The sequence below is a fragment of the Phycodurus eques genome, chromosome 1 (assembly GCF_024500275.1).
Source record: "Phycodurus eques isolate BA_2022a chromosome 1, UOR_Pequ_1.1, whole genome shotgun sequence".
Lineage (NCBI taxonomy): Eukaryota > Metazoa > Chordata > Actinopteri > Syngnathiformes > Syngnathidae > Phycodurus > Phycodurus eques.
This window is the reverse complement of record NC_084525.1, coordinates 15,829,001-15,856,827: the sequence shown is the minus strand read 5'-3', so window position 1 is coordinate 15,856,827 and position 27,827 is coordinate 15,829,001. Positions and strand designations below refer to the sequence as shown.

Below are 27,827 nucleotides of genomic sequence, written 5' to 3'. Positions count from 1 at the left end.
TGACTTATACTCTTCAACACGTTCATTTTTTTTAGCTCAGTGACTTCCTCTCAAAGCAAAGCCACCCGGCCAGCACAGACAAAACCCAACACACACACACACACACACACACACACACACAATGCTGTCCACTCACCTGATGTCTCTTTTGTGGACATGTTTCAAAGAAACGGCCTTGTCTTGAAAAACCTGTTTACTCAGAAGGCAAAGTAAAAGTCAGCGGGTCACAGGAGGTCAGCTGGATGAGGAAGACTCAAATGAAGACGAGCACCGACAGGAGCTTCGGTTGACTTGTAGCAGGAAACAGGAAGTCCTGAACGCACAGAGGAGCACACGCATTCAGTTTTCTGACTCCGGCGCTGATGAGGAGCAGATAATAATATGACTATTATTATCACTGTATCATTATTATCACGCTGACTGCCGTGAAGTTGAAGGCTCAGACGTCAGAAGAGTCACACACAAAGAACCAGAATCTCTCACACAGTGATGACAAAGTTTGTGTGCGTGTATTTTGTGTATCTCACCAGCACTGGAGAGTGTCCTCCTGCTCTTCCTTGTCCCCACCTCGTGCAGTGGCGTGTTGTCACACAACTTCCTCTTTATAAGTCCTCCGCATTCATTTCACTTTCACTTCGAACGCAACTCCTCCCTCTCTTCCTGATTCAACTCCCAGCTGGAGAGGGACATCATTTACTGCCTTTATTCTTTTTCTTATTTTATGTATTTGAAATATTCTGCATTTTAAACACACACAAGTGGAATTCAATTTGAGTACATTTTTTAGATTCTATAAGAATGTTTTAAAAATATATATTTTCATGAGAAATGAAATTGGTTTTATAGAGTGTTTGGGTTGTACAGTACATTTTCAATGTTTATTTTCTACAGAATAGTTGTTGTTTTTTTTTCAATTTCAATTACATGAATGTATTGTTTTTTGTTTGTTTGTTTTTATTTTGCACCAAGTAAATGTAATACAATTCATACTGACTGTTTAGGTTTTTACAGACTTATTTACTGTAGATGAAATTTGTACAGACAATGCTTTCATTTAATTTTGTTCGGACAGTTTTTTATTTTATTTTTTTATTTAGAACAAACTTTATTTTGTACCAACTTATACTTAAAATCTTTTTGGGGAAAACTTTTTTTTTTTTTAATTATTTTGTACAGACATGACATTTTGATTTAGTTTAGATTTTCTACATTTTTATTTCATACAGATATTGTGTAATGGAAATTGGTGATTTTTTTTAAAAATACCGTTAAAAAAACTTTTAAACAAGATGTATTAAAATAATTTTCAATGCAGCAGTTTAATAATGAAATACACCAAATATCATTGTTAATTTTAGGATCCATTTCCAGATTATTACAGTCATTGAACATAAGCTTAGGTACACCAGGACAATCTAATGACTTCCAACACATGAGCTGTAGTTGCCTTTACAAAGATAATTGTTTGGTTTTGATTGACACTTTCCCAGATGTATTCATTATTTACCGATCAGATTTTTTACTGTGGTTGTACAGCCAAAACCTATTGGCAGTTCTACACATTGTGGGTGTGTCAAGAGCATTTCAAAATGATTCTGTTACATATTGCAAACCAGTCTTAAGGTAAGACTTTTATTGGAAAATGAATCAAATGTGTGCCAATAGTAAAAACTTACAATATTGATGGCATCAAATATGGTGAAATGGATGTACAAATGTTTAAAATGGATTTGTTATACAGTGTTTGTGCAGTTGTGTTGTAGAATATCAAATAGAGGGAGAAATTTTTGGATAGATAAGAGAACTAATATTAGTGCTGACCGTTGTAATACAATCCGCATACGGAACACTCACCTTCATGCCGTTTAATTGTGATCGTGTCAATGATATAACGGATGAGGACGTTAGGCAGGTGAGACCAACAGAGTGTGACCAGTACAGTTCCCACAGGTCTGTCTGATGTCAACCCCGGAAAGTCCGGGGGATGTGTCGGGAGTTACCTGATCCTCCCTGGAGACGAGCAGTCTTGGCACGACCTTGCCTGGCCTCGCTTCAGCCTCCCTTTCTTGGCCACGAGTAAAAACTCCACAATGACCAATTACTTGATTTGAAAGTAATTATAAATCCATCCATCCATTTTCTATAACACTTATCATTAGGGTCACAGGTGAGCGTATCCCAGCTTACTTTGGGCGGGAGGCTGGATACACCCTGGACTGGTTGCAGGGCACATAATAGACAATATTTCACACCAATGAATTAGAGCAAGGGTGTCCAAACTTTTTTAGTTTTTTCCAAAGGCTACATATAGAAAATTAATTACCATGCTAAAACCAATCAATCCTTGTTCATAAAGATATGATAAGCAATTCTAGAGTTTATAATCATTATATTTATTAATTTATTTTTTTTTTTAATGCTAGGTGATCTGAATTTTTGGGTTGCCAGCGGCCCTGTATCCCACTAGCAGTGGCAGTTTTGGGCGTTATGTGTAGCAGCACAGGGTAGCATTTCCAGTGGGGGCGGTCTCGCACAGGGCACCATTCAAGGTAGGACCGTTTAGAACCAAAACAAGAGCAATCCTTCCTAAACTGACCTTGACACATTGCAGAAAGTGGAGTAAACAATTTCAATTCCAAAGCGTGTCTTACCAAATGATGCGTGAATTGTGCAAAACAAGGGCGCGAGGAATTCGAAACTATTTCTTCTTCTCAATACACTTCTCTTCACAATGCAGAGAAAGGATGCGGGGAGTTTCAATTGTGCCGCGGGCCACTAAAAAGTGGACGATGGCCCACAAATGGCTCCGAAGCCCTGGTTTAAAGTCTTCAATGAATATACATGATTTTGGAATGTGGGAGGAAACTGGAGTACCCGAAGAAAACCGATGCAACCAGGGTGAGAACAAGCAAACCCCACAGAGGTGCCCGATGCAAGATTCGACCCAGGACCTCTGGACTCCGAGACAGATGTGCTAACCACCTTCCACCGAGCTACTCTTGATTTGAAAATTTGTAAACAGTTATTGTAATTGCGTTTTTGCATAGAGATAAGCATGCTATTGAGTATTCATAATTTTTTGTTGCTTTTATACTTACTGCTCATTTTGTATTTCCCATAAAGCGACACTCTGCAATTTTCGCAAACGTTACTTTTTGTCATAATTGTTTTAACTGGTAGTATGACCTGATAGTAGGATATGAGTAAAATGACCCATGGGGGTGGAATCACCCCTCTCTAGCCCCATCTTGTGCCTCTAATTTGATTTTCAAAAAAACACTGTACCAAAGAAAAAACAACTAATCAGAGACAGAAGGGGTGACTGACGAGATGTCAATCATTTGCTGTGCACTTTCAAGCACCCTCATTAGCAGATAAACCCCCGCAGCCTCGTGCTGAACTGTTTCTTTGGGCTTCAGGTGCTGCACTGAGAGTATGGCTAAATATTCACCTCTGGGGGTGGGGGGGGGGGGGGGGGGGTTAGCCCAGCCCTCGTTTGCCAACAACTGGGTATAAGACAAGCAAACAAACAGAATGAACGAACCCATCCATCCATTTTCTGAGCCGCTTCTCCTCACTAGGGTCGCGGGCGTGCTGGAGCCTATCCCAGCTGTCATCGGGCAGGAGGCGGGGTACACCCTGAACTGGTTGCCAGCCAATCGCAGGGCAGATCCATCCAAACAAACAACCATTCGCACCCACATTCACACCTACGGGCAATTTAGAGTCTCCAATTAATGCATGTTTTTGGGATGTTGGAGGCACGGGGAGAACATGCAAACTCCACACAGGCGGGACCGGGGATTGAACTCGGGTCCTCAGAACTGTGAGGCTGACGCTGTAACCAGTCGGCCACCGTGCTGCCAGAATGAACGAACCATTTGAGAGAATTCAGAAGTGATGCGAAATTAGCAACATTTCTGCTCGAGAGGTAAAATTGTCCCCTTTTGATTTTTAAATTTATAACCCACATTTAGTGTTAGAGGAACACTCACGGCAATAAATCAAGCTACCAATGTAGCAGCCACAGCTAACAGCTCATTTACAGAGCACGTTGTGTACAGTGCATGTCTTGTGCACATTCACGTTAGTGAGGGACGCAGTGCTGGTCAGACTCGAAGGTGAAGTGAGGCGACATTCAATTCTTGCTCGCTGTTTTAGCACTGCAAACGCTCCCTATTATTGAAATGTCATTATTAAAAAAATAATAACAACAATGCAGCTTGTTTTGGACAGGTGAGCTATTACTTTTCTTATCCCAATCACTGGGCGCTCCCAGAATATTGGAAAAAAAAAATAAAGCACTGATCTAGAACCGATGGCACGGTGTATACGTATATATATATATACACATATATATATACGTATATGTATATATATATATATATATATATATATATATATATATATGGCCATTTTAGGCTAAAATTGCAAATTACTTTATCTTCTTAAAAAATCTATTGTACAAAAGTAAGCGAGGACCGTTTATGGGGGAAAAAATTTATTCTTTGAAAATGAACAACTTTATAGTGGATACTTAACAACAACATGGAAGGCATTAGAGGACAGTCACAGGTGCAGTGACTGATAAGGCTGAGTTGACCTTCACACATTATTCAGAGATGCATAGAAAACGCTAAATAACTGGAAGACTTGATGAATAGAAGAAATGCTCTGAGGTCATGTGTGTATATGTATGATGACATTAATAGGATAATATGACAAGACGACCTGGAAAGATTCTGGCACCATTGCATGGAAGGTTCTTCAAAACAGACGCTTCTCATAACTGTCATGAAAAGAAAAGATACAAATCACAGGACTGACCACAGCTTTCCTGCCAAGAAAGATGGATTCAGTGTTTATTTATTTAAGGAGGAAGTGTGAGCAACCACTGAACTTGTACTGTGTCCTATTGGCGGGACCTCTTGCGAAATCGCTTGAGGTGTGGTCCCGAGCATGTGCGTACCTGTGCAGACCGTGGACGCCGCCCTCCATTTGAGCCGATGCGGTTCTTTTTTCAAATCTCAGGTCTCCACTGTACATCATGGCTCTGATGCAAGACAGAGACATTTTGTCAGCCCACGGTGAAGATGTCCGAAACTTTTAAGAGGTTAATTTGCTTTCCACACTATACAGGTAATGAAAAAAACATCTCTGTCCATTATAGGAAGTGCATTTGCAGGTTGACACACTTGTCCCAGATAACCAGAGGTCTATGATTCGTATTGTAGCAGCAGACCAGAAATGTAATTAGATCGTGAACTAGTATTTTGAAATCAACTCTTTGACAGACAGACAGATAGATAGCAAGTGTAAAGACTTCAGAATTGGAGTGAAAACAGTAAGACTGTTTCCTTGTGCACCTTGACGACGCATTCTCACACCACTGCACAAACTAGTTTGTGTGCCGCTTGTAACCTTGAAACGTCATTTGTTGGGAATGCACAAACATTCTGTACAAGGAAGAAAGCTGTGAGCGGGTGGGTGGTTGAAGTGCTGTAATAAGCAGAAATGGATGTTTCCAACGAAGTTGAGCTGTGACAGTAATCCAAGTGCACTTTGATCTCACAGGACGCACTGTATGCACCCCCTCCCTGTGGTGCCGTTTGTGTGTACCTGAGCTGAGTGACACTTTTGGTGCCGATGTCCTGACAGGCGTGTTGAATGCCAGCCAGCAGGTAGGGAACAAACTTGTGGATAGAGCCTTTGTCCTGCACAGCTCCTGAGACGCCTTGAGCAACTTTGATCTTGTCACTTTCACTGTAGACGCGCACGCAGGCGCGCACACACACACACACACACACACACACACACACACACACATTTAATAGCAAATTAAATTAGCGATTAAACATGACAGCAATATAAGGAAGAATTGCAGCATGATTAATGTGGTGGCTGGCAACTCAAGCAAGAGGGAGGTTGACTGATTTCCTGAAAATTTGTGGTTTCGCAGATGTGAGGATTCCACCAAACAGCGATGATATACAGTGAATAGAATACAATAGTGAAATCCCCCACTTATTCACAGTTCGTTATTTATGAATTCACCTATTTGTGTTTTTTTTCCTGTGGAACCTATCCTCAGTGATTTGCTGACACACTATCACATCTTGAATAGTTTGATAAGTACGATAGTTTCACCTAAAAGCTCATTGTTTTAAGATTGTGGTTCGACACCTCAATATTTCTGATCTTACTAATAAGTAAGAGTGCACAGGCTGACTACTCTCACGTAGCAGTCGGCTTGATGTGGTCGTTGTACTGCACTTAAAGACTCCAATTACAAGGTTGATGAGTATGTTTTCATACCTGAAGTAGGGCTGCATGATATTGGGGGGGAGAGATTTTTTTAAACCTGCGATATATATTGCGACGTGAAATAATATAGGATCAGTATTGGGAAAGCAAATTCTTGGCACTAAACTAGTTCAAAGTTCAATTAATCGTTCCAAAAATGAACTAGTTCAGTTCATAATTCAACATTTTGAACAATGTTCACCGGTGCAAAGATGAAGTAGTTCATCGTTCCTTTTTATCCCCCCAATATGTTGCTGATGGGCTATTACCCTCAAAATACTGGCATTTCATTTCCCCATTGTTGCTACCCATTCAGTCCAGACTAGTAGCCAGCTGCAGCTTTCACCCTACAATCTGAAGAACATGAGGAAAAATGTGTTGCTTCAAGTGTTTTTTTTGTTTGTTTGTTTGTTTTTGTTATGGGGGATTAAAACAAAACAGGACTTTTGTCCTTCACGTGCAAACAAAACAAGCAACACAGTATGACAATAACAATAATAAAAGGACATTGGTAACTTTGCATTCCTTGCAGCTGTAGCTGACTATATTAACAAAATTGACAAATCAAATTTACAAAACAAAATAAATTTCATATTATCACAGTGTGATCATACAGTGTTTTAACCAGAGGTAGGTAGAGTAGGCTAAATATTGTACTCAAGTAAGAGTACTGTTACTTTAGAATAATATGACTCAAGTAAAAGTAGTCATCCAAATATTTACTTGAGTAAGAAAGTATTCAATGAAAAAAATGACTCTAGTAACTTGTGAGTAACTAAAGATTATTTTTTTTAAAATCAGAACATGTACATCAAATAAAATAAAAAAATGTGTGTCGACACACACCTGCCACCATTTAAATTTTTAACTGCCAAAAAACCATCAACACATACAGTGGGTACGGTAAGTATTCAGACCCCCTTAACTGTTTCACTCTTATTTTATATTGCTGCCATTTGCTAAAATAATTTAAGTTAATTTTTTTCCTCATTAATGTACACACAGCACCCCATATTGACAGAAAAAAACAGAATTGTTGAAATATTTGCAGATTTATTAAACAAGAAAAACTGAAATATCACACAGCCATAAGTATTCAGACCCTTGCTCAGTATTTAGTAGAAGCACTCTTTTGAGCTAAAACAGCCATGAGTCTTTTGGAGAATTATGCAACAAGTTTTTCACACCTGGATTTGGGGATCATCTTCCATTCCCCCTTGCAGATCCTTTCCAGTTCTGTCAGGTTGGCTGGTGAACGTTGGTGGCCAGCCATTTTCAGGTCTTTCCAGAGATGCTCAATTGGGTTTAAGTCAGGGCTCTGGCCCAGCCAGAGAACAGTCACGGAGTTGTTCTGAAGCCACTCCTTCGGTATTTTAGCTGTGTGCTTAGGGTCATTGTCTTGTTGGAAGGTGAACCTTCGGCCTAGTCTGAGGTCCTCAGCACTCTGGAGAAGGTTTTCGTCCAGGATATCCCTGTACTTGGCCGCATTCATCTTTCGTTCGATTGCAACCCATCGTCCTGGCCCTGCAGCTGAAAAACACGCCCACAGCATGATGCTGCCGCCACCATGCTTCACTATTGGGACTGTATTGGACAGGTGATGAGCAATGCCTGGTTTTCTCCACACATACCGCTTAGAATTAAGGCCAACAGTTTCTATCTTGGTCTTATAAAACCAGAGAATTTTATTTCTCACCATCTTGGAGTCCTTCAGATGTTTTTTTAGCAAACTCCATGCGGGGTTTCATGTGTCTTGCACTGAGGAGAGGAGGCTGCAGTGATGATTGACTTTTCTAGAACTTTCTCCCATCTCCCGACCGCATCTCTGGAGCTCAGCAACAGTGATCTTTGGGTTCTTCTTTACCTCTCTCACCATTTAAGGATTATGGAGGCCACTGTGCTCTTAGGAAACTTAAATGCAGCAGAATTTTTTTTGTAACCTTGGTCAGATCTGTGCCTTGCCGCAATTCGGTCTCTGAGCTCTTCAGGCAGTTCCTTTGACCTCATGATTCTCATTTGCACTGACATGCACTGTGAGCTGTAAGGTCTTATATAGACAGGGGTGTGGCTTTCCTAATCAAGTCCAATCAGTATAATCAAACACAGCTGGACTCCAATGAAGGTGTAGAACCATCTTAAGAATGATCAGAAGAAATGAACAGCGCCCGAGTTAAATATATGAGTGTCACAGCAAAGGGTCTGAATACTTATGGCTGTGTGATATTTCAGTTTTTCTTTTTTAATAAATCAGTAAAAATTTCAACAATTATGTTTTATTTCCTGTCTATATGGGGTGCTGTGTATATATTAATGAGGGAAAAAAGTGAACTTCAATGATTTTAAACATTTGCTTTATTCGCTTAAATTACTTCATGAAGAAGCTGTTTGCTGACCAGACTTATTGATTGTGTGTGCGTGTGCGACAGCATAGGGATAGTGCTAATTTTGCCATATCCACTGCCAAAACAACAACAGAAACATCTGCAACTTATCGTATGTGTTTTCTCAAGTTTGAAGTGGGCTGAAATGTCCAAGTTCGAGAAGTCACAGTTTAAGAGCTGCACGATAAAGCTGTTGTTTTTTGGAGTCTGTAAATTAAAGTCGCGCGGCTGTTTCACCCCCCATAATTAGTCATTTTGATTGGCTCGCGAAGGCTATGTGCGCGGTCATGTGACTGTCTTGTGTCGTCTGATCGGTGAATTGGAGTCAAATGACACTGATCCCATTTGATGGGCGCAACGGGCACCCTATCTGGAAGTCGAAGATGGAGTCTAAAAATAGACGCGCACGCGCAAGAATGAGTAGATAAATGTAGCGAACGGCATGTCGATCATTGTAACGGAGTAAAAGTATCAATCCTTCTTCACATAAATACTCAAGTAAAAGTAAAAAGTATGGTGCATTTAAAGTACTCTGACAAGTACAGTTTATGGAAAATGTTACTTGAGTAAATGTAGCGCGTTACTACCCACCTCTGGTTTTAACTCAAGCATTCTGATACAAATAATAGTTTTCCTAGTAATCAATTTTTACAATTATTTACAAAAGCACACATTCACTCCCATTTATACAGTGTCCCTGAATGCACCTCAAGGATTCACACAGTTTCCCGCCCTGCCTAGTTTCATTTTAAAGAGGTAGGAAATGCAGCAAGCTTACATTCTTTCTATTAGCATGTCCAAACAGGTCCCTCTGCTGGTCACGTTTAATATTACAGTTGAGTCACTGCATATTCCAGAACACCAACATTGCGATAATGATGCTCAAACAAAATATCATGGAGCCCTAACCTGAAGTATCTCGTCTGGGACCCCAGGTTTTTATCCATGGCATCCAGAGACCCCATACCGCGGTACTTCTTTAGTCTGATGCCATCTGAGAAGAAATATTCACCAGGAGCTTCGCTGGTTGCAGCGAGCAGAGAGCCCATCATCACTACACAAGGATGCAAAAGTTAGAGGACTCAAAAGTGAAAGAAAAATAGTTTGTAAACTAACGCGTACCGTATAGTATAGATCATTTCCGTTCAATTTAGGATGAACAATACAGTAAACACCCCATAAAAAATGCAATCAACAAAACACAGACAGTACATACAGTACATCACATGCACTACTCACAAATTCGGCTTTCGGGTAAAATTTCAGAATGGACCGAATGCGCACTATAACCTTTACATGAGACGTTTATATTGACTTCTGCAAACTTTTGAATGCACGTGTGCAACTGTTAAGTGTTCCAGTACATTTTGCACAACTTGCTGTTCTCTAACAAGGAGCTAATGCACATTCTCAGGTGTTTAAGCTATGAATCGAACAATACATTTCCAAAGACGTCGACTTCTTTGCCTTTCTGTGACATCTCCAGTCTCTTTGCTGCAACCTGCGGACATTCTGTGACACACTAAAGCTGCATTCACACTGCAGGGCATGAAGATTTTTTTGTTAAATCCGATCTTTTTATGTAGTCGTTCACATTACAAAAATAAAACTTCTAATGTGGACATAATCAGTCCAAAACATCGTCACATGGGGCACGGGCACAAACACTTTGTCTTTACGGAAGTAAATATGGCCTTGCTTGTAGTTGACGCATGTGTGACAATTTCAAGGACTTTGTACAACCGGAGGCAACATTTTCTTAAAGTTATAAAGCATCGTTTTTCACGACTCCATCCATCTGTTTGATGGAACAATTGTGATGTTTGATGACATATAGGTAGGATGCGCGCAACATTTGCGTCCAGACTGCACTCGTATCAGATACATCCATCCATCCATTTTCTGAGCCGCTTATCCTGACAAGGGTCGCGGGAGTGCTGGAGCCTATCCCAGCTATCTTCGGGCAGGAGGCGGGGTATACCCTGAACTGGTTGCCAGCCAATCACGGGGCACACATAAACAAACAACCATTTGCACTCACATTAATTATTATTATTTTTTTTTTATACAATTAATTTTTTTTTTTTTTTTATACAATTAACCTACCGTGCATGTTTTTGAGATGTGGGAGGAAACCGGAGTTCCGGGAGAAAACCCACACAGGCACGGGGAGAACATGCAAACTCCACACAGGTGGGGCTGGGGACTGAACCCCGGTCCTCAGAACTGTGAGGCAGACACTCTAACCAGCCGCCCACCATGCCGCAGCATCAGATACATATCCAATTTATTTCCACATCTACGAAAGAGGCCAGGTTCATAGCATAAAATCAGAACTGTACAGTTCACATTGACATGAACAAAATCATATGTCACATTGGGAAAAAAAAAAAAAATTAATTGACCTGCAGTGTGACCATAGCCTTAGCTCAGTGCTTCCCCCTGAGAATATCCTGTTTGAGGCCTGGCAATGGCAAGGGTTACCTGCCCCAGCTGACTTTGAGCGAGACGCGGGATACACCTTGGCCAATATAAAGTGAATGTACCTAACGAATATTTTTGGAATGTGAGAGGAAGCCAGAGTACCCGAAAAAAAAATCCAGGCAAGCACAGGGAGAACATGCAAACTCCGCACAGGAAGGCCGCAGCCCAGATTCGAATCCCAAACCTAACAAGGCTGTACCTGTGGATGCGCCGAGTGCAAGGGCTTTGGCGATGTGTCCGACGGTCTGGATGCCGCCGTCAGCGATTACGGGCACACCGAAGTGTCTGGCGTACTCTGATACCTTATAGACTGCTGTGGCTTGAGGTCTGCCGCACGCCAGTACTGTCAGGAGGATAAGAGGGAAGGAGCATTTAATCACAGAGAAGGGAACAAAGTCTGATTTCTTTTTGCAGCCTTTGACATGCAAAATGATATGTTATTCACTTTACACCTACAGAGACTTGAATGCTTTAATTTGGTATTGTATTATGGTAACTGGTGTCAAAAATTATTTGTAAACAAAAGGGCATTGTAAAGTCACACTGTGAATGAACAGAGGAAGGTAAAGCTCTTAGACACATACAGAGTCAAAAACAACTGTTGCGACTAAGTTATAGTCTCTTCACATATTGTTGCTTTAAGGTTAAATCATTCAAACCAATAACATGTTTGGCTGCATCCAGGTGCTGAGAGTACCACTTCCAAGATGTAAATGTAATGTAATGTAAATTCCGACATGAATACACAGTGGAATCTCCAAAGTGGAACACTACAATGGTGGTACAGTTTGGAGTTCAGCAAAATGACTCAAAAGTAAAACAAATCTTGGCCTTCGAAACATCAACAACCATGTGCGAATTCAGCTCTGTGATCAATATATAGATATTTTTTTTTTTTTTTTTGTCATGCCACCACAGTAGGGTACCAATGACGGCAAATCGAGTGTCCACTGTACTGGGCCAAACAACAAAGCCCATACTTGTTGACTACACAACACAAAAGCAGCCGCTGCAAGACAGTTTGACTCAACTACCATTTGAGCAATAGTATTGAAAGAAGACGGAAGGCATACACTAAGATTGTGTCCCAGTGATGTCTTCATGAAGACGAGACAACGTGTTCAGTAAAGGAAAGAAGGAAAAGGAACAGAAAGCCGCTCAGTTTGAGGGATAAGATTGGTGATGTCACACGAGCATCCATCCATTTTCTGTACTACTACCCTCACCAGGGTCGCGGGCATGCTCCAGCCTATCCCAGCTGACTTTGGTGAGAGGCAGGGTACACCCTGAACTGGTCGCAGCGCACATATAAACAAACAACCATTCGCACTCAAATTCACATCTACGGGTAATTTAGAGTCGCCAATTAACCTACCACACATTTTTTGGGGGGAATGTAGGAAGAAACCGGAGTACCCGGAAAAAACCCACACAGGCAAGGGGAGAACATGCAAACCCCACACAGGCGAGGCCGGATTTGAACCCGGTTCCTCATAAATGTGAGGCAGATGTGCTAACCAGTCACCCACCGTGCCGCCATCACGAACAATCCATAAGCAAAAATTAAAACCCCACACCTTCTATCTAATAGTACTTCTACTGATACAAAACATTTAGACAACCAATACAACAGGCTGGAATAGCCAATCATAGCCAACAACAGGCTAAAAGGTGGGCTGGGTCAGGAGGGGTGACTTAGTGGAGAAACCTGTAACTGTGGTTGGGGTTGTGATACTTTATTGCTGGAGGTATACTGGGAGGAGCTGGACACGTCAACATCACACATACCATACAAGGAAAAAGGGGAGTAAAGAGTAAAACAGATGAGGATTTATGGATGAAAATACATGAAGATGGCACTGCGAGGTACCACTGTACAAAAATTGTGCAGCTGTCTAATAGTTAAATGACTATATTTGTAAAGGTAGTCTTCCCGGTAAATTGCTGCATTAGTCATAACGATACAGCCGGGAATTATTCGCTTGTGCCTGTCAGAAAGAACTCAATGAAGCGGGACATTGCAGTGTACAAAATGTACGTTCACACAGCTTTTGCGCCCCTAAGCATTGAGATAATTAGATGTGTGGCAACGTCAGCGCGATATTTGCCTTGAACACAAACGAGAGTGGGCAGTTAAAATTCACACTTCACTCACACACTGTCAGCTTCCCACCTGTAATACAACCTTAGCACATCAAAAATAAAAATAAACATTGTAGGGGGATTGGGGGAGTCTGTGGGGATCCCCCGGGACCCCGCAGAGAATGTTTTTTATTTTAACATAAATTAAGCAATCTGGAAGCCTCTGAAGAGTACAGTAAGGGAAAATACATTTTCTTCACGCAGAAAAACATTTATTTACACCGCTCAAGTACATGATGCACAAATTTAAGATTAAAATATATTTTTTAAATTTGCCTAATTTTTGGCCTCCAACTTGAGCCAGGCCCATCTCCACCTGCACCTGATGCTTGCTGCAAACTGTGCCACATGAATAGCATCCTCCTCTAAGCACTCTCACGCTGGAAAAGAATTGACTAAAATGATTGTCTGTTTCACTTCATTTTTCACTATTAACAATTTCAAAGGCTAATCCCAAATGCATCCTCCAGGAAAATATTAAGTACAGTATTTTCTGTTTTTATTGGCCATTTCTGAATTTGAAGTTAGTTCATTCTGTGTTGTGACATAATCCCTAACATCGCTCCAATTGTAGGCACGTTTCCGAATTAATACAAGATGTACTAGTGGATCAGCTCGTCAACGATGCTACGTGTGCTTCGCGGTTCCGCTGGGACCCCAACCAAGGCCACGACCCTCAGGACCTCTATGGGAAAATACAAAAGACCAGAGCAACAAATACGACACGGGCTGATCTGATGAGCAAAAATTTTGCTAAAACGTAAGAGTAGCAATAGAGTATGTCCGCTCCAGAGGTGGGTAGAGTAGCCAAATATTGAACTCAAGTAAAAGTACTGTTACGTGACAATAATGTGACTCAAGCCAAGACACAGTGAAATAATTACTCAAGTACTGAGTGAATAGTGACGTCTGATTTTGTTTTTAACCACAGCATGAACATCAATTAAAAAAAAATATTTTTTTAAACGTAATGTGGAAATTAAAAACTACAACAAAACATCTGCAATTTACTGCACTGTTTTCTTAAGTTATAAGTGGGCTGAAATATCCCCGTTTGGGCAGACAGTGCCAGACAAATACTACAATACATGAAAGCTGTTGTTTTTATTTGTCTAAATGTAAACACGAGTAGCACGCTGTTGCCTTCATGGTAAAGACGACCTTCCCAAAATGGTTGCCACGCAGGCATGACGATCAGCCGGGCTGGCTTCCATCCATCCATTTTCTGAGCCGCTTCTCCTCACTAGGGTCACGGGGGTGCTGGAGCCTATCCCAGCTGTCATCGGGCAGGAGGCGGGGTACACCCTGAACTGGTTGCCAGCCAATCGCAGGGACACATAGGAACAAACAACCATTCACACTCACAGTCATGCCTACGGGCAATTTAGAGTCTCCAATTCATGCATGTTTTTGGGATGTGGGAGGAAAGTGGAGTGCCCGGAGAAAACCCACGCAGGCACGGGGAGAACATGCAAACTCCACACAGGCGGGGCCGGGGATTGAACCCGGGTCCTCAGAACTGTGAGGCTGACGCTCTAACCAGTCGGCCACCGTGCCGCCCGGGCTGGCTTATCTAGTGTTAATACTTATGCCCGGGAAGCCCAATAGAAGATGACGTGTGAGGTCATGTGAATTTCTTTGATTGGTGAACTAGACTTAAACGTCACTACTGTTGAAATTGGATTGGTGCAAACAGCGCCCAATGGGGAAGTCGAACTCGTAATCTCGCGCACAAAATAATTGATAAGCAATAAATAAAAGTAGCGAGCAACATTTAGATCATTGTAACGGAGTAAAAGTACCGTCACTTCTTCACAGCAGAAGCGGCGGAAGTGTTTATTCTGGTCTCGTCAACTCCTGTGACTTATACAAAGCAGGTCCCAAGCGTACACCGCACAGGCGGAACCTCAGGCCAATGCGCTCACATATTAGTCCACCGCGAAGTAATATTCAGAAATTACATGTGTGTGTGGATGGTGGATGTGTGGAATGGATCTAGATGCCAGCGTTCAAGAAGTACGAAACAGCCTCTGTCGTCGGCGACCCTCCCCCGCCCTTCCCATAGCTGCCATACTGTTTAAACTAGCCTGAATAACCAGCACCTGTGCTCCATGCTGCCAAGCAGTACACTACTTTGCCTTAACTGTTTCAATGCATGATAAATCAACAATAAATACCAGTCAACAGAATTCTAAACAGTCAAAAATGCATCTACTATGATGCCCATCTCAGATTTGTTTTTAGATTTCTCAATGTCTTATCTGTCTCTGACATGAGGTTCAGTCAAGTGACATTATAGCAAACAAGACTAACAAAATTACAGACGAGCATCCTTTTAAACTCAACTACACAATTTCCCTCATCTGTGGTCCCTGAGAACAACGTTGTGGGTGGGAGCAGCGTGGGTGGTGGTTTGCTGATTTTGCAGTCCAGTCACTCACCTTCCTGTGTGATGCAAATGGACCCACTACCCATTCCGACTCTCAGTCCATCTACTCCTGCTTCGATCAAGTTTTTAGCTTGAGCAGTAGTCACCACTGAACGACAAGACGAAACAGAAAATGTTGGCGAAATACTAGGAAGTATTTCCAAAATAATATTTACAGAAAACCTGTTTCTGAGGCATTAAAATTGTTAATTTGGATTTCGTTCATCACGATAAGAACTAAACGTCTTTTTGATGTTCCTCTTTCTTACAGAGCCAGGAATACAGTATTTATACTAAAGGCCCGCTATGGTATTAGCCTGAAAAGAAAATATCACCCAATTATTATATTATAAATGCATGTACTTACCATTACCACCAATGACCTGAAGGTTTGGGTACTTCTCTTTGATATATTTGATCATGTCGATCTGGAATATTGAATTACCCTGAGAAGAATCCTGTAAATAGATAATGGGACATCATTCATTATTGACACCCCTTATTTTTAAAAAGAATAATAAATCAGAGACAAGTTCTCCAATGCCTGTGGTTGCTGCTTTTCCACTAGACACCAATTCAACTCTATACCTTGGTTTGGGGCAGTTTTCAACTTACCAGTTGGTACCAGACACGGCAACCAATAACAACAATGGAGGATAATGTATTTGTAATGTATTTACTGTACTTCTCGGTATGGGGCATGTTGGTTGCATTATCGAGATGTATTTTATCAATGAAGAGCCTAATGGCAGGAAAAAAATAAACCACTGCAGCAAATCTGCAATTACAGGTTTTCCTTTCCTGCAAAATATTCAACAGTGCAAACAACACTTGATAAAAACCCGATCTTCAGCCCAGTCCTAGTCTCATCTTTGCATACTTGGAACCAGGGGTGGCAACGGACTAGAAAAAGTACCAGTTTTTACCAATGAAAAAGAGTCAATAGCAACTAGAGCCGTGTGTCAAGCTGCGCAAGTGCTGTGCAGTGACAAAGTGGCTTTCGTTGTTAACCGATAGTGTGCTTAAACAGTCTTCGTCCTCACCACTACAATCACATCCACCCCACTGTGCACCAGCAGGTCGAGACGGTATTTGTCATCATTGTGCGTGCCGATGGCAGCACCGCATAGCAACTGTTTGCGGCAATCTTTGGAGGCCAGAGGGAAGTCTCTATTCTTCTTCAGGTCAGTTCGGGCAATGATGGACACCAGGCAGCCATCTTCATTAACAATGGGGAGTTTGCCTGGAAGAGGAACACGGGTTAAATTGCTGCTGGTTTTTAAGTGAAAACAAAAAATAGACATAAGTGTGGTTTCAATCATGTGTTTACATGGTGCTTTGGAGATATAAAACGCTAACAAAAAAAGAGGACATGGGTTCATTCAAGACAAACAATGGTTGAGCACAGAACTGTTTTGTGCTTAAAATGCTTGTGTACTTTAAACAGCTCCTGTGTTCATTGGAGTAGCAATATTGACATACCACTATGACAAAATCTCAACACACACATTTACGAAGGGTATTCGAATATAGCACTTGAGGGGTCAAAAAGCGGGTGCGTGGGTGCTTAGTCTTTTCGAAGGGATATCACCAACTAGCCTTGCATGCATATTGCATACTACATATTTTCCAGTTGTTTCTGTAGGTCCATGTCAACGGGGATTTCTCTGCCTGTGAAACTTTCTAAACTAACCTTAAAAGGGTCACCAACAACACAAAAATCACACCAGGAGAAACCAAATGGTCCTCACCTTTCTTACTCTTTTGGAGGATTTCATTGGCTTCTTTCAGCGTGACACCAGCAGGAGCAATTACGAGATCCTCTCGCTTTGTCATCACCTGTCAAGGTCACACACACCATGAATTACACAAATAAACATCTTCCTACTGCAGGCCAAATCCAGAGATAATTGTAATTTTTTCATGGCTTAATCACACCCACCTCTAACTTGAAAAATTCTATTGTTAATACAGTTAACATTGCTGCGTGAATATTGGGAGAAAAGCTTTCAATGTCTTGTCCCTTAAAAGGCGCTGTCACTCCTTTTAACCCCATGTAATCACAAGAGTGAAAGAAAAAAAACTCAGCCAAGACGCTTTCAGTTTTATCTAAAATATACACTTCCAAAGTATTGTAACCTTTTCTGTAACGGTTTCAAGACAAGGGCCAGAGATTTAAAAAAAAAAAAAAAAATCATGATGTAACTAATGCTATGACATCGCCAGATAGGTATTCTGGCTCACTCCGATTCTGGCCCACTCCGATGATGTTCAATTGGATTTAGATCAGGGCTCGTCAAATGCCACTTCAGAATAGTCCGATATTTTAGTATTAGCCATTATTGGGTGTTTTTAGGTGTGTTTTGGGTATTTATCCTGTTGGAGGACCCATGACCTGTGATGGGACCAAGCTTTTTGACACTGGGCAGCATATTTCACTGCAGAATGCCTGGACAGTCTTGAGATTTCATTGTACCCTCCACAGTTTCAAGAGACCATGCGCTGCATGCAGCAAGACAGTTCCAGAACATAACCTACTCCACGTGTAATTGTGGGTACATTGTTTTTTCCCACCTCCATTTCTTCAACTGTAAACCTAGAGCTAATTTGACTTGCCAAAAACCTGCAGTTTTGTCTTACCCATCCAAAGGACATTAGCACAGAAGTTGTGTCAGTTTGCATTTTGGGCAAATTCCAGTCTAAAGTTCAGTCATTTTAGTTTTTTTTTTTTTTTTTTTTTTTTAAATGGAAAAGTACCAACTATTTTGATCATGTGTAAGCTTTGACCCAAACGCCATTAACCAATCTCATCTTCAGTATTAATGAACTATCAGTTACCGCACTAAGAGGTAGGTTGTGTTCCTCCGCCTTGAGGAAATCGATGTCTCGGGAAGAGATGATGCCAACCAACTTGCTCCCCATTTTGCCGTTGTCCGTGATGGGAATACCACAGAAGCCATGGCGGGCCTTGGCCTGAAAGACGTCCTGTACGAGGTGATGAGGGCTCATCACCACCGGGTCTGTGATGAAGCCCTGCTCATACTTCTGCAGTGGGGAGGAAGAACATGGATACGAGAGGGATGATAAGATATGTTTCTACTGGACAAGCGCCAACTAACAATGACGGGAAACAAAGAACCGACTGGTAAAATTGTTGGAGAAAAAAAGAAACAATCCAACACGAACATAAGGCTGTTTCAGTTCAGCCAGTCCTGCCCCCTTTTGTGAACAACAAAAAGTATGGTATGTCAAAATTATCTACTAGTGCTTGTCCAGCTCCATATTCCTATACTGACTAGAGCTGTACAGTAGTTTGTTTGAGCATCATCATCGCGATGTACGTGTGCGCAATAATCACATCGCAGCCGTACTGTAATATACAGTGAATCAACTGTAATATTAAAAGTGACCAGCAGAGGGACCTGTTTGGACATGCTCATAAGATTAGCACCCTTGTTACGGTAAATTAGAACGCTTCAAACAACACACGCAGCAGCAGTGTGTGAGTGAGCGAGGTGTGTCCAGGGACACTGCGTAAATGAGCGTGAATGTGTTCTTTTGTAATACTGAACATCATTGGGAAAAAAAAGGATTACAAGGAAAATTATTTCTATCAGAATGATCTAGGTAAAACACTGTACGGTCATACTGTGATTTTATGGAATGTATTTGTTTTGAAAATTAAGAAAAGAGAAATTACATTGCTGTGACAAAGTATTGGCCCCGTCTCAAATTCTTATATTTTTACATACGTTTCCCCACTTTGTTTAAGATAATAAAAAAAATTTAAATAGACAAATTTAACCCAAGTGAACTTAAAATGCCGTTTTTAAATTGTGATTTCATTAAGATTTTTTCTTTTCTTTTCCAAAGTTACCTAATCCCGTGTGGAAAAAGAGTAATTTTATTCATGGGGAAAGTATTTATTGTGTTCACAGAAAGCAAGGTAAAAAAAAACCTCACTGGGAGATGAGGAATTACTGTACCCCAATTTAAAAATCTTGCTCTTTAATGAATCACTTAACACAAAAATGATAATAAACTGTTATTTCTAAATAAGAACTTTCAAAATCCTCTGCCCACTCTTTTCCCAAAGTGACAGAAAAACATTATGCAACCTGCCATACCAGTGATGAACGTTTTAAGCACACAGAATACATTCAAAAATAATATATTTTACACTTTATGCTGGGAAATTACTTGGTCAAACATTGTTTTGTAATACATAGTCATTCACGAGAGCCAAAAAGACGCAAGAATGCAACGCAGCACATTCTATGTGGTAAAGATACAGCTGCCTATGATTATGCACATAGCCAGCAAGTGGTTTTGTGTGCAATGCAGCATCAAGAAACTAACCATTACTCGAACCAATAGCTGAAGTGTTACGATGCTTCATGAAGCTTCATCTCGCCATCACTAGTGGCCAGCCTACAAAGATTAGCCCAAGAGAACAGCAATGACTCATTCAACATCTAAAGAACTGCAGGCCTCCCTTGACTCAGTTCAGGTCAGTATTCATTACTAAACAATAAGGGAGAGACTGGGCAAAAATGGCATCCATGGCAGAGTTCCAAGGCGAAACCGAATGCTGACCAAAAAGAACATAGGCTCGTCTTACTTTTGCAAAAAATACAAACATATAAATGATTCCAGAGACTTTTGGAAGAATGTTATAGGGACTGCCGAGATGAAAGCTGAGCTTTTTGGAAGGTGTGTGTCTCGTTACATCTGGCGTAACGTGGCACAGTATTTCAGAAAAAGAACATCATACCAATAGTCAAACATGATGGTGGTAGTGTGATGGTCTTGAGCTGCTTTTCTCCTTCACGACCTGGACAACTTTCTGTGATTGTTGGAACCATGAATTCTGAAGGAGAATGTTCAGCCAACAAGTTTGTGACTTCAAGGTGAAGCGCACTTGGTTTCTGGAGCAGGCTAATGATCCAAAACACACCAGAAAGTCAACTTCTGAATGGCTTGAAAAAACTAAATGGTTTTGGAGTGACCTAATCAAAGACCAGACTTGAATCCGATTGAAAAGCAGTGGCATGACCTTAAAGAGGCTGCTCATGCTCAAAAACCCTCCATTTTTGCTGAATTCAAGCTATTTTGCAAGGAAGCGTGTGATGAAATATCTCCAAAGAGATGTGAAAGACTTATTCCCACTTATAGAAAAAGCTTGATTTCAGTTGTTGCTGCTGAGGATGGCCAAACTAGTAATTAGGTTTAGGGGCGATTACTTTTTCACTCAGGGCCAGTTAACTGAATAGTTTTTTTTCCCTTAATGAATTAAATCATTTAAAAATAGCAATTTAAACTAACTTGGGTTATATTTGTCTGATATTTACATTTGTTTGATGATGTTAAAGTGGGCAAACTATGCAAAAATATAATATTCCTGTTGTCTCTTCAGTGCCATTGTCTCTAATCTGTACATCATGGGTGGCCTCACCACTGTCATTGCCCTTCATCCTAGCAGACTCTTCTGTCACACAACACACCTGACACCTTCTTCCACCTAATCCGTTCCACCCCCACATTGTGCCTATTCTGGTGTGTGAAAGTTGTCCAACAGGGGGCAGTATTATACAGACATACAGACAAACAGAGTTTCACAACTATATCAGTAAACTGGAGTAACAGTCATATTTTTGCATAAAATAAAGAATATATGCAAGTGAATATTGTCATGTCTTTCTACATGTGTTGCTGCACTTTTTGCATTTAAACATCTGTTGCTTAAAGGGTCCGAAACATCAATGCTATTCTACAGTATTTTGTATTGTGTTAGCAAGAAGCTAGCAAACCTTCCTAATGAAAAGTTATGCGGTTGTTTTATATACACCGTGTGAAATTCTTCATTTTATGTTTAGTTTGACAGTAAACTTCAACTGGCAGTGGCAATAAACAGCTTGAGGCCTCTTTTTTGCAGAATTGATCACGAGTTGCCAAACTGCTGCTTGTTGTGAAGTGAGTTGGGATTGCTGCCAGCATCTCGCATGCTTATCCAACATTTTTGCTGGGCAATCAAAGCAAACAAATAAAAAAAAAAAAACATCCGAGCAACGGCTTGTATCGCTAAACAAATTGCAAATCGGGTCACTCGTAATGTAAGGTAGCACTTTATTTGGAAAACAGTCACAATTCCATACCTTGACTTTACGGACTTCATTGGCCTGGAACTCTGGAGTGCAGTTGTGGTGGATGAAGCCGATACCACCTGTTAACTTGAAGAGCATACAACTTTTGACGATTATACAATATTTCCAATCTGATACACTTTGATGGTCGATACGACAACACACCCTCACTGGCCAAAACATTGGGGTAAACTGCACATAATGCAACACAAAAGCTGTGTCAAACAGTCTGCCTTTACACTCAATGCAGAAAAATGTTATCCATCCATCCATTTTTTATACCACTTATCCTCATTAGGGCCGCGGGATTGCTGGATCCTATCTCGGCTGACTTTGGGCAAGAGGCAGGATACACTCTGGACTGCCAATCACAGAGCACATATGGACAAACAACTAGTCATCACTCACATTCACACCTAAGGACAATTTAGAGTCTTCATGAACCTAACATGCAGGTTCTGATAAAGCAGAAGGAAGCCTAAGTGCCCGGAGAAAAATCCACACAAGCACAGGGAGAACATGCAAACTCCACACATGGAAGCCGGAGCCAGCAATCAAACCCCCGACCACAGAACTATGAGGTGTTGTAAAAGCAGAAAATTTGATATACTGGTAATTCTAGTCTTGATCCCATGAGAGGATGCGGACAGTCCTAATGTGTAAGGCAGTGAGTATACTTTTACTTTTATTAGTGTGAGAGTGTCTGGTGTCATGCTTACTGCCATAGCGATTGCCATGCTGGCCTCAGTGACTGTGTCCATGGGGGAGGAGACAAAGGGAGTTTTCATTGTGATTTGTTTGGTGAGCGCCGAGGTCAGGTCCTGGTGACAGAAGGAAACTTGATATGTGCACTTATATTACATGTACATACAATGAAATACTGCAGCGTGTATGTGACTCTATGAATGGTTAGGCTAGATTTTTGTTATTAAAATGGATACATTAACCACTTCTTCTAACCCTAACCCTGGAAATCACTTGAATAGGTTCATACCGAATTAGAGAGATAACCCTCGTTTTTTTAAACAAGTCTTTAAAGCACAGGGTGTTTTTCCTCTGAGGTCATACAATTTGTAATTTGACTTCTTTATACACTTTACACTTAAGAGTAAAAACTTTTTGTTGTAAAAAGAACTCAAATTACAAATTGTATGACCATTCCACATCGAGCATTCAAAATCAAAGTTAAAAAAAAGGATGCATGGGGTTGAATTGCAACTTCGTTATGTCATTCAAGGGGGAGAAGTAAAACTATAAAACCTGCAAAATGTGATGATTTTTTTATATAGTCTTTCTATATCGCAGACTTTCATCAATGGTGGGTGGGTCTGGAACGTAGCCTATGTGATAAATAGGGCTATATTGTACAGTTAACTAAAGTTTTATGGTGGCAAGAGTCAGAATTCAGTTCCATTATTTTCAACGGGAAATTTACAAATAGAAGCGTACTGGAAGGAGTTTGTGCCTGACAGAGGTTCCATTGTAGGTTGAGTTGAATCGATTCAATCGGTTACTTTTATTTCCACAAAGTGATTACTTGTTTCATAAATTTGTTGTCTCAGGTTGTGTGCCCCCTAGAGGCAAGGAGACATCTTTAATGTATAGCATGCGATTGGGGAATTGATTGATCACCCCGCATACTGTCAAAGGCCGGCTAAATACAAAACTCTGCTACAGTTTGTAATGAATCACTCACGATGAGTCCTAGTGAGGGGATATTTGTAATCCTCCACTCCCTCTCAAACATCATTTCATACACAGATTAATCCCGCCACATTTGGATTAATCCGATTTGCTGTGTTGGTAAACAAAGATGCAACAACCATCCATCCCAACTCACCACTTGATCCGCAGTGAAGTCAATGTAGCCTGGCAGAATGAGGAAGTCACTGAAAGAAGGAACACAGGGAGTTTAGCGCTTAAGAGTCACCTATAGTGGAGCGCCAAAAGTGGAACACCTATAGTAGACAGCGTTTTACTTTTATTAAGTCATATTATACCATGATTAAAATATTTTTGGACTTGAATGACAGTTAATAATGGTAAAATGCATCAAAACAATGCCGAGAGAGTTTTTACATTCTAACAGCATTTATGATGGCTTGAGCGTGGAACTAATTAATTCTCTACAGTTTTCAGTTCAGAACAGCCACAAAACTGTGACTGGACTTCTGGGAAGGTTTTAAAGGATCGTAACGCTTGTGTCTCCTTTCAAAGAATGTGGCTCCATGAGTAAGTAGCATGGATGCCTGATGACGACAAGACTAAAAACAGAAATGATACCCAAGACAGCATGCTGAAGCATGTGACTTGGAGCCAGTGTTTTAAAAGGTGTGATTCATTTTTATTCATACTGACCAACTTAAGTCATAAAACAAACAGCAAAAAACAGTTGGCTGATTTAACATTTGAAGCTATTCATCAAGCAAAACTACTTCTCACTTCAGAGTTTAAAAAATAGAAAGAAATCCCTCAATCACAGCTTTACAAGTGACGCATTTACACTATGAAAATGTTACTGTGCATTACTCAGTAGCTTTAAAATTTCAAAGATGTAAACATCAGGTCAGCATGCACCATTGCTATTTTTACTGCATCAGTACGAAGGCTGTCGATTAAATATAACCAGACCCATATACAGCGGCTGAAATAGTTATTTAACACGTCACCATTTTTCTCAAATATATTTACCAAGGTGCTATTGACATGAAAATTTCACCAGATGTTGGAAACAGCCCAAGTAATACATACATACAAAAAAAGGAAAACAAATAAGATCAGAAATGAAGTTGTAATTATGTGAAATGACACAGGGAAAACGTATTGAACACCAACTGGTATTTATTTAATACTTTGTACAAAAGCCTTTGTTTGCAATGACAGCTTCAAGACGCCTCCTGTATAGAGAAACTAGTCACATGCATTGCTCTGGTGTCATTTTGACCCATTCCTCCACACAAGCAGTCTTCAAATCTTGAAAGTTCCATGGGCTTCTTTTATGGACCTTGAGTTTCAGTTCTTTCCATAGATTTTTGATTGGATTCAAGTCAGGTGATTGGCTGGGCCATTCGAGCAGCTTTATTTTCTCTCTTTGAAACCAATTGAGAGTATGTTTTGGATCATTACCCTGCTGAAATGTCCACCCTCGCTTCATTTTCAACGTCCTCGTAGATGGTAGCACTTCGGTACTTTTTCCCATTCATCCTTCCTTCCATTCATCCTTCCTTCAATAATGTGAAGTTTAGCAGTACCATTTGCTGAAAAGCAGCACCACACCCTCATGTTCCCACCTCCGAACTTTACTGTTAGTATGGTGTTTTTAGGGTGATGTGCAGTACCATTTCTCCTCCAAACATGGTGTGCATTATGGCATCCAAACAGTTCAATTTTGCTCTCATCCGACCAGACTATATTCTCCCAGTATTTAATTGTCTTGTCCAAATGTTGTTCAGCAAACTTTAAACGAGCTTTGACATGCTTTTTTTTTTTTTCAGCAATGGGCGTCTTAAGCTCAGATATGCGCCTGGAAACAATGGCATCATTATGTTTTGCAACAATTACTTTGCCAAGGGCTTGAGACAGCTCTTTGCTCTTACCCATCACGAGATATGTCTTGACTCACACCGAGGCAATGAGACCTTTTTGTAGGCCATCAATTAGGACTGAACCAGCTGATATTAATTTGCACTTACAAGGGGCTGGATTGCTGTTTGATTATTGGTAGATTTTAGGTGCTGTCTTGGCTTTCCATGCCTTTTTGCACCTCTCTTTCTTCATGTGTCATTTCACATTTTTAGACACAACTTAATTTCTAAACTTATTTGTTGCTACTTTCATTGAATGTGTGGATTACATGGGTTGTTTCCAACATCTGATGACATTTTCAGGTCAATAGCACCTTTGGAAATATATTTAGTGAGAAAAATAGTGATGTGTCAAATACTTAATGCAGCCGTTGTATCTGGGACCACTGTGTACAAATACTGTGGGAGCTCCAAAGTGGAACGCCTGGGCAGCTGTACAATTGAGACTTTGAGGGGAGACAAAAAAAGCCTTCTGCAAGTCTTCAGCAAATCACGTAAGATTACAACGCATCTACAAGATGACCTCCTCGACGGTGTTTTTGTTATTCTTTAGCTTTTCTGCAGTTGATTTTGTGATGCCACCACACAAGGGTACTAATGATTGCAAAGATGAAAAATGTGACGGCCATAAAACCTGCAGTTGACTTAACTGTTATCCAGATGTAAAAGTACAGTGAGACGTTGATTTACGATTTCACTTCGTTCCTAGCCAAGCCCGTAACTCAATTTACTCATGTATCAGAACAACTGTCACCGTTAAAATGATTTGAAATTATTCCAGCACACAAAAGCCACCTAAATTTGTATTTGTATGTATTTTAAGAAAGAAAAACAACACTTTATCGAACGTATTAATGTACAAATATAATAAAATTTAATGAGAGACTGTAGAGAGAAACTGTACTATTTGTGTGCTAACCTTTAAAGGTACCATGCCATCAAAATTTACTTGTATTTATCATCTTTGATTTCCTTTTATCAGGTTTGGAAGAAAATTTGGGTTGAAAATGCCCTGGATGCCCCTTTTCAAGCTATTCTAGTTGAGTCTTTTTCACCTGGCAGTTGAGATGGCCAAACTTCTCATTAATATTCAACATATAAATAAGATTTGCACTGATTGGATTGTTGATCTCAACTTAAATAGGGAAGATAGCTTTGCTCTGATGGGCCGTTGGTGATATCTCGGCGGCCAAGCATTCAGAGCCACCTTGTGTTTGGATCATTCGACGTGGTGTCTCACTATCATCGTGAAGGTTGGTCCAAGATGGCGACCTGGGTAGACGCTTTCTTTTGAGTGCGTGTATTACTGAAGAGTACTGGAATTTGAAGACAGTTGGAACTGATTCAATGTTTTTTTTTTAAGAAGTGACAAAGTATACCCCCCCCCCTTTAACTTGAGAAGCTTTCTCGTAATTCAGATCTTGGCTTGCTGCACAAGTAAAAAAGTACACTTAATAATAGTATAGATGTAAATAGCGCCTCTCAAGGGACATAAGGATGCTAAACAATCGATCCATTTTCTATACCAATCATTCACTCGGTTCACGAGTGAGCTGGAGCCTATCCCTGCTAATTTGACATACACGATCCTGGCAGAGATGGATTAGTTCTTATGGGAAATTAGTTTTCAATACAGGATAAATGTCATGATTGCCAGAGGATCATAGCACTCACTAAGCATGCTATGAGAATAATCTCTTAGATAGATAGTGTACGCTGCCCCTGTTACCTAGGGATTGTTATGCTGTAATAGTCATCAATGCAACTTCTTGGGCCATTTTGACTAAGCGTGTCTCACAAGAAACATTTAGCTGCCTCAGGTTTCATTGCGGTTCATCCCAAACGTTTGCAGTTGTTCAGGTGAGGGCTCAATCAAGGCATGTTGTTCCACACCAACTCATGCCTCTATGGACCTTGTCAAGCGCACTTGGGCAGAAAGTGCTTTCCTCAATCTGTTTTCACTAAATTAGGTCATTTACAAATGAAGATTTCGAAGGAGCTCGACCGACAAGGCTTAAGAACCTACTTGTATGCGAGTCCATCTCCTCCGTTTACCAACTGTTGTCCCGTCATTCCGTCCTCTGCGAGGTTATCGCCGGTCTGTCGGATCATAAGGTATTCTGCCATGAGATCCAATGGCACCTTCACGGTCCTCTACTCTTGTAATTTACACACACACAAATATATTTACTGCATTTATAAAAACGGAGAGGCTATGTCAATGACACTAGATAGACGGCACGGGCAAACACCTGTTAGTTTCTTCTTGCCCCCTTTGCAGTGAACGCGGTCCAAGTGTCAAGAGTAAACATGAAGAAGCGTGGAGAACAAGCTCTCTGCCGTTGGATCGGAAACTCACTCC

The 27,827-nt window shown here is 40.7% G+C and overlaps 2 protein-coding genes across 6 annotated transcripts in view; both read right to left on the bottom strand.

The window, feature by feature from the left end:
* The window catches only part of dalrd3 (DALR anticodon binding domain containing 3), a 32,964-nt gene extending 32,354 nt beyond the window's left edge, over positions 1-610 (bottom strand). Inside the window, exons 1-2 of the mRNA XM_061680355.1 lie at positions 528-610; positions 137-313 (exon numbers count right to left, since the gene is read on the bottom strand). The gene's annotated coding sequence lies outside the window, so the exon portion shown is untranslated. The remainder of the gene's footprint in view (positions 1-136; positions 314-527) is intronic.
* A 3,884-nt stretch (positions 611-4,494) lies between these two features.
* impdh2 (IMP (inosine 5'-monophosphate) dehydrogenase 2) lies at positions 4,495-27,827 on the bottom strand. Of its 5 annotated transcripts, none has more exons than XM_061680308.1 (15): positions 27,718-27,827; positions 27,492-27,624; positions 23,722-23,770; positions 22,601-22,702; positions 21,894-21,968; positions 18,577-18,783; positions 17,490-17,577; positions 16,782-16,981; positions 16,106-16,196; positions 15,752-15,847; positions 11,368-11,511; positions 9,594-9,738; positions 5,620-5,763; positions 4,970-5,053; positions 4,495-4,789 (listed from the first exon to the last, which is right to left on the bottom strand). In XM_061680308.1, exons 2-15 carry the CDS (start codon positions 27,590-27,592, stop codon positions 4,768-4,770), a joined length of 1,548 nt encoding a protein of 515 aa, XP_061536292.1. In that variant the 5' UTR covers positions 27,593-27,624; positions 27,718-27,827; the 3' UTR covers positions 4,495-4,767. The 5 variants fall into 5 exon arrangements, with proteins under 5 accessions (XP_061536292.1, XP_061536284.1, XP_061536301.1 ...); XM_061680300.1 differs by having other exon boundaries at positions 27,492-27,619; XM_061680317.1 differs by having other exon boundaries at positions 4,970-5,038; positions 27,492-27,619.

Bases quoted from the DNA above. Each gene is read 5' to 3' on its own strand.
- impdh2 (XM_061680308.1), bottom strand. From the start codon at position 27,592: ATGGCAGAATACCTTATGATCCGACAGACCGGCGATAACCTCGCAGAG. The intron at 21,969-22,600 runs GTAAGCATGACA...ATGCTCTTCAAG, and splicing joins GCATGGCAATCGCTATGGCA to TTAACAGGTGGTATCGGCTT. The intron at 5,764-9,593 runs GTTAGGGCTCCA...GCGCGTCTACAG, and splicing joins TCCCAGACGAGATACTTCAG to TGAAAGTGACAAGATCAAAG.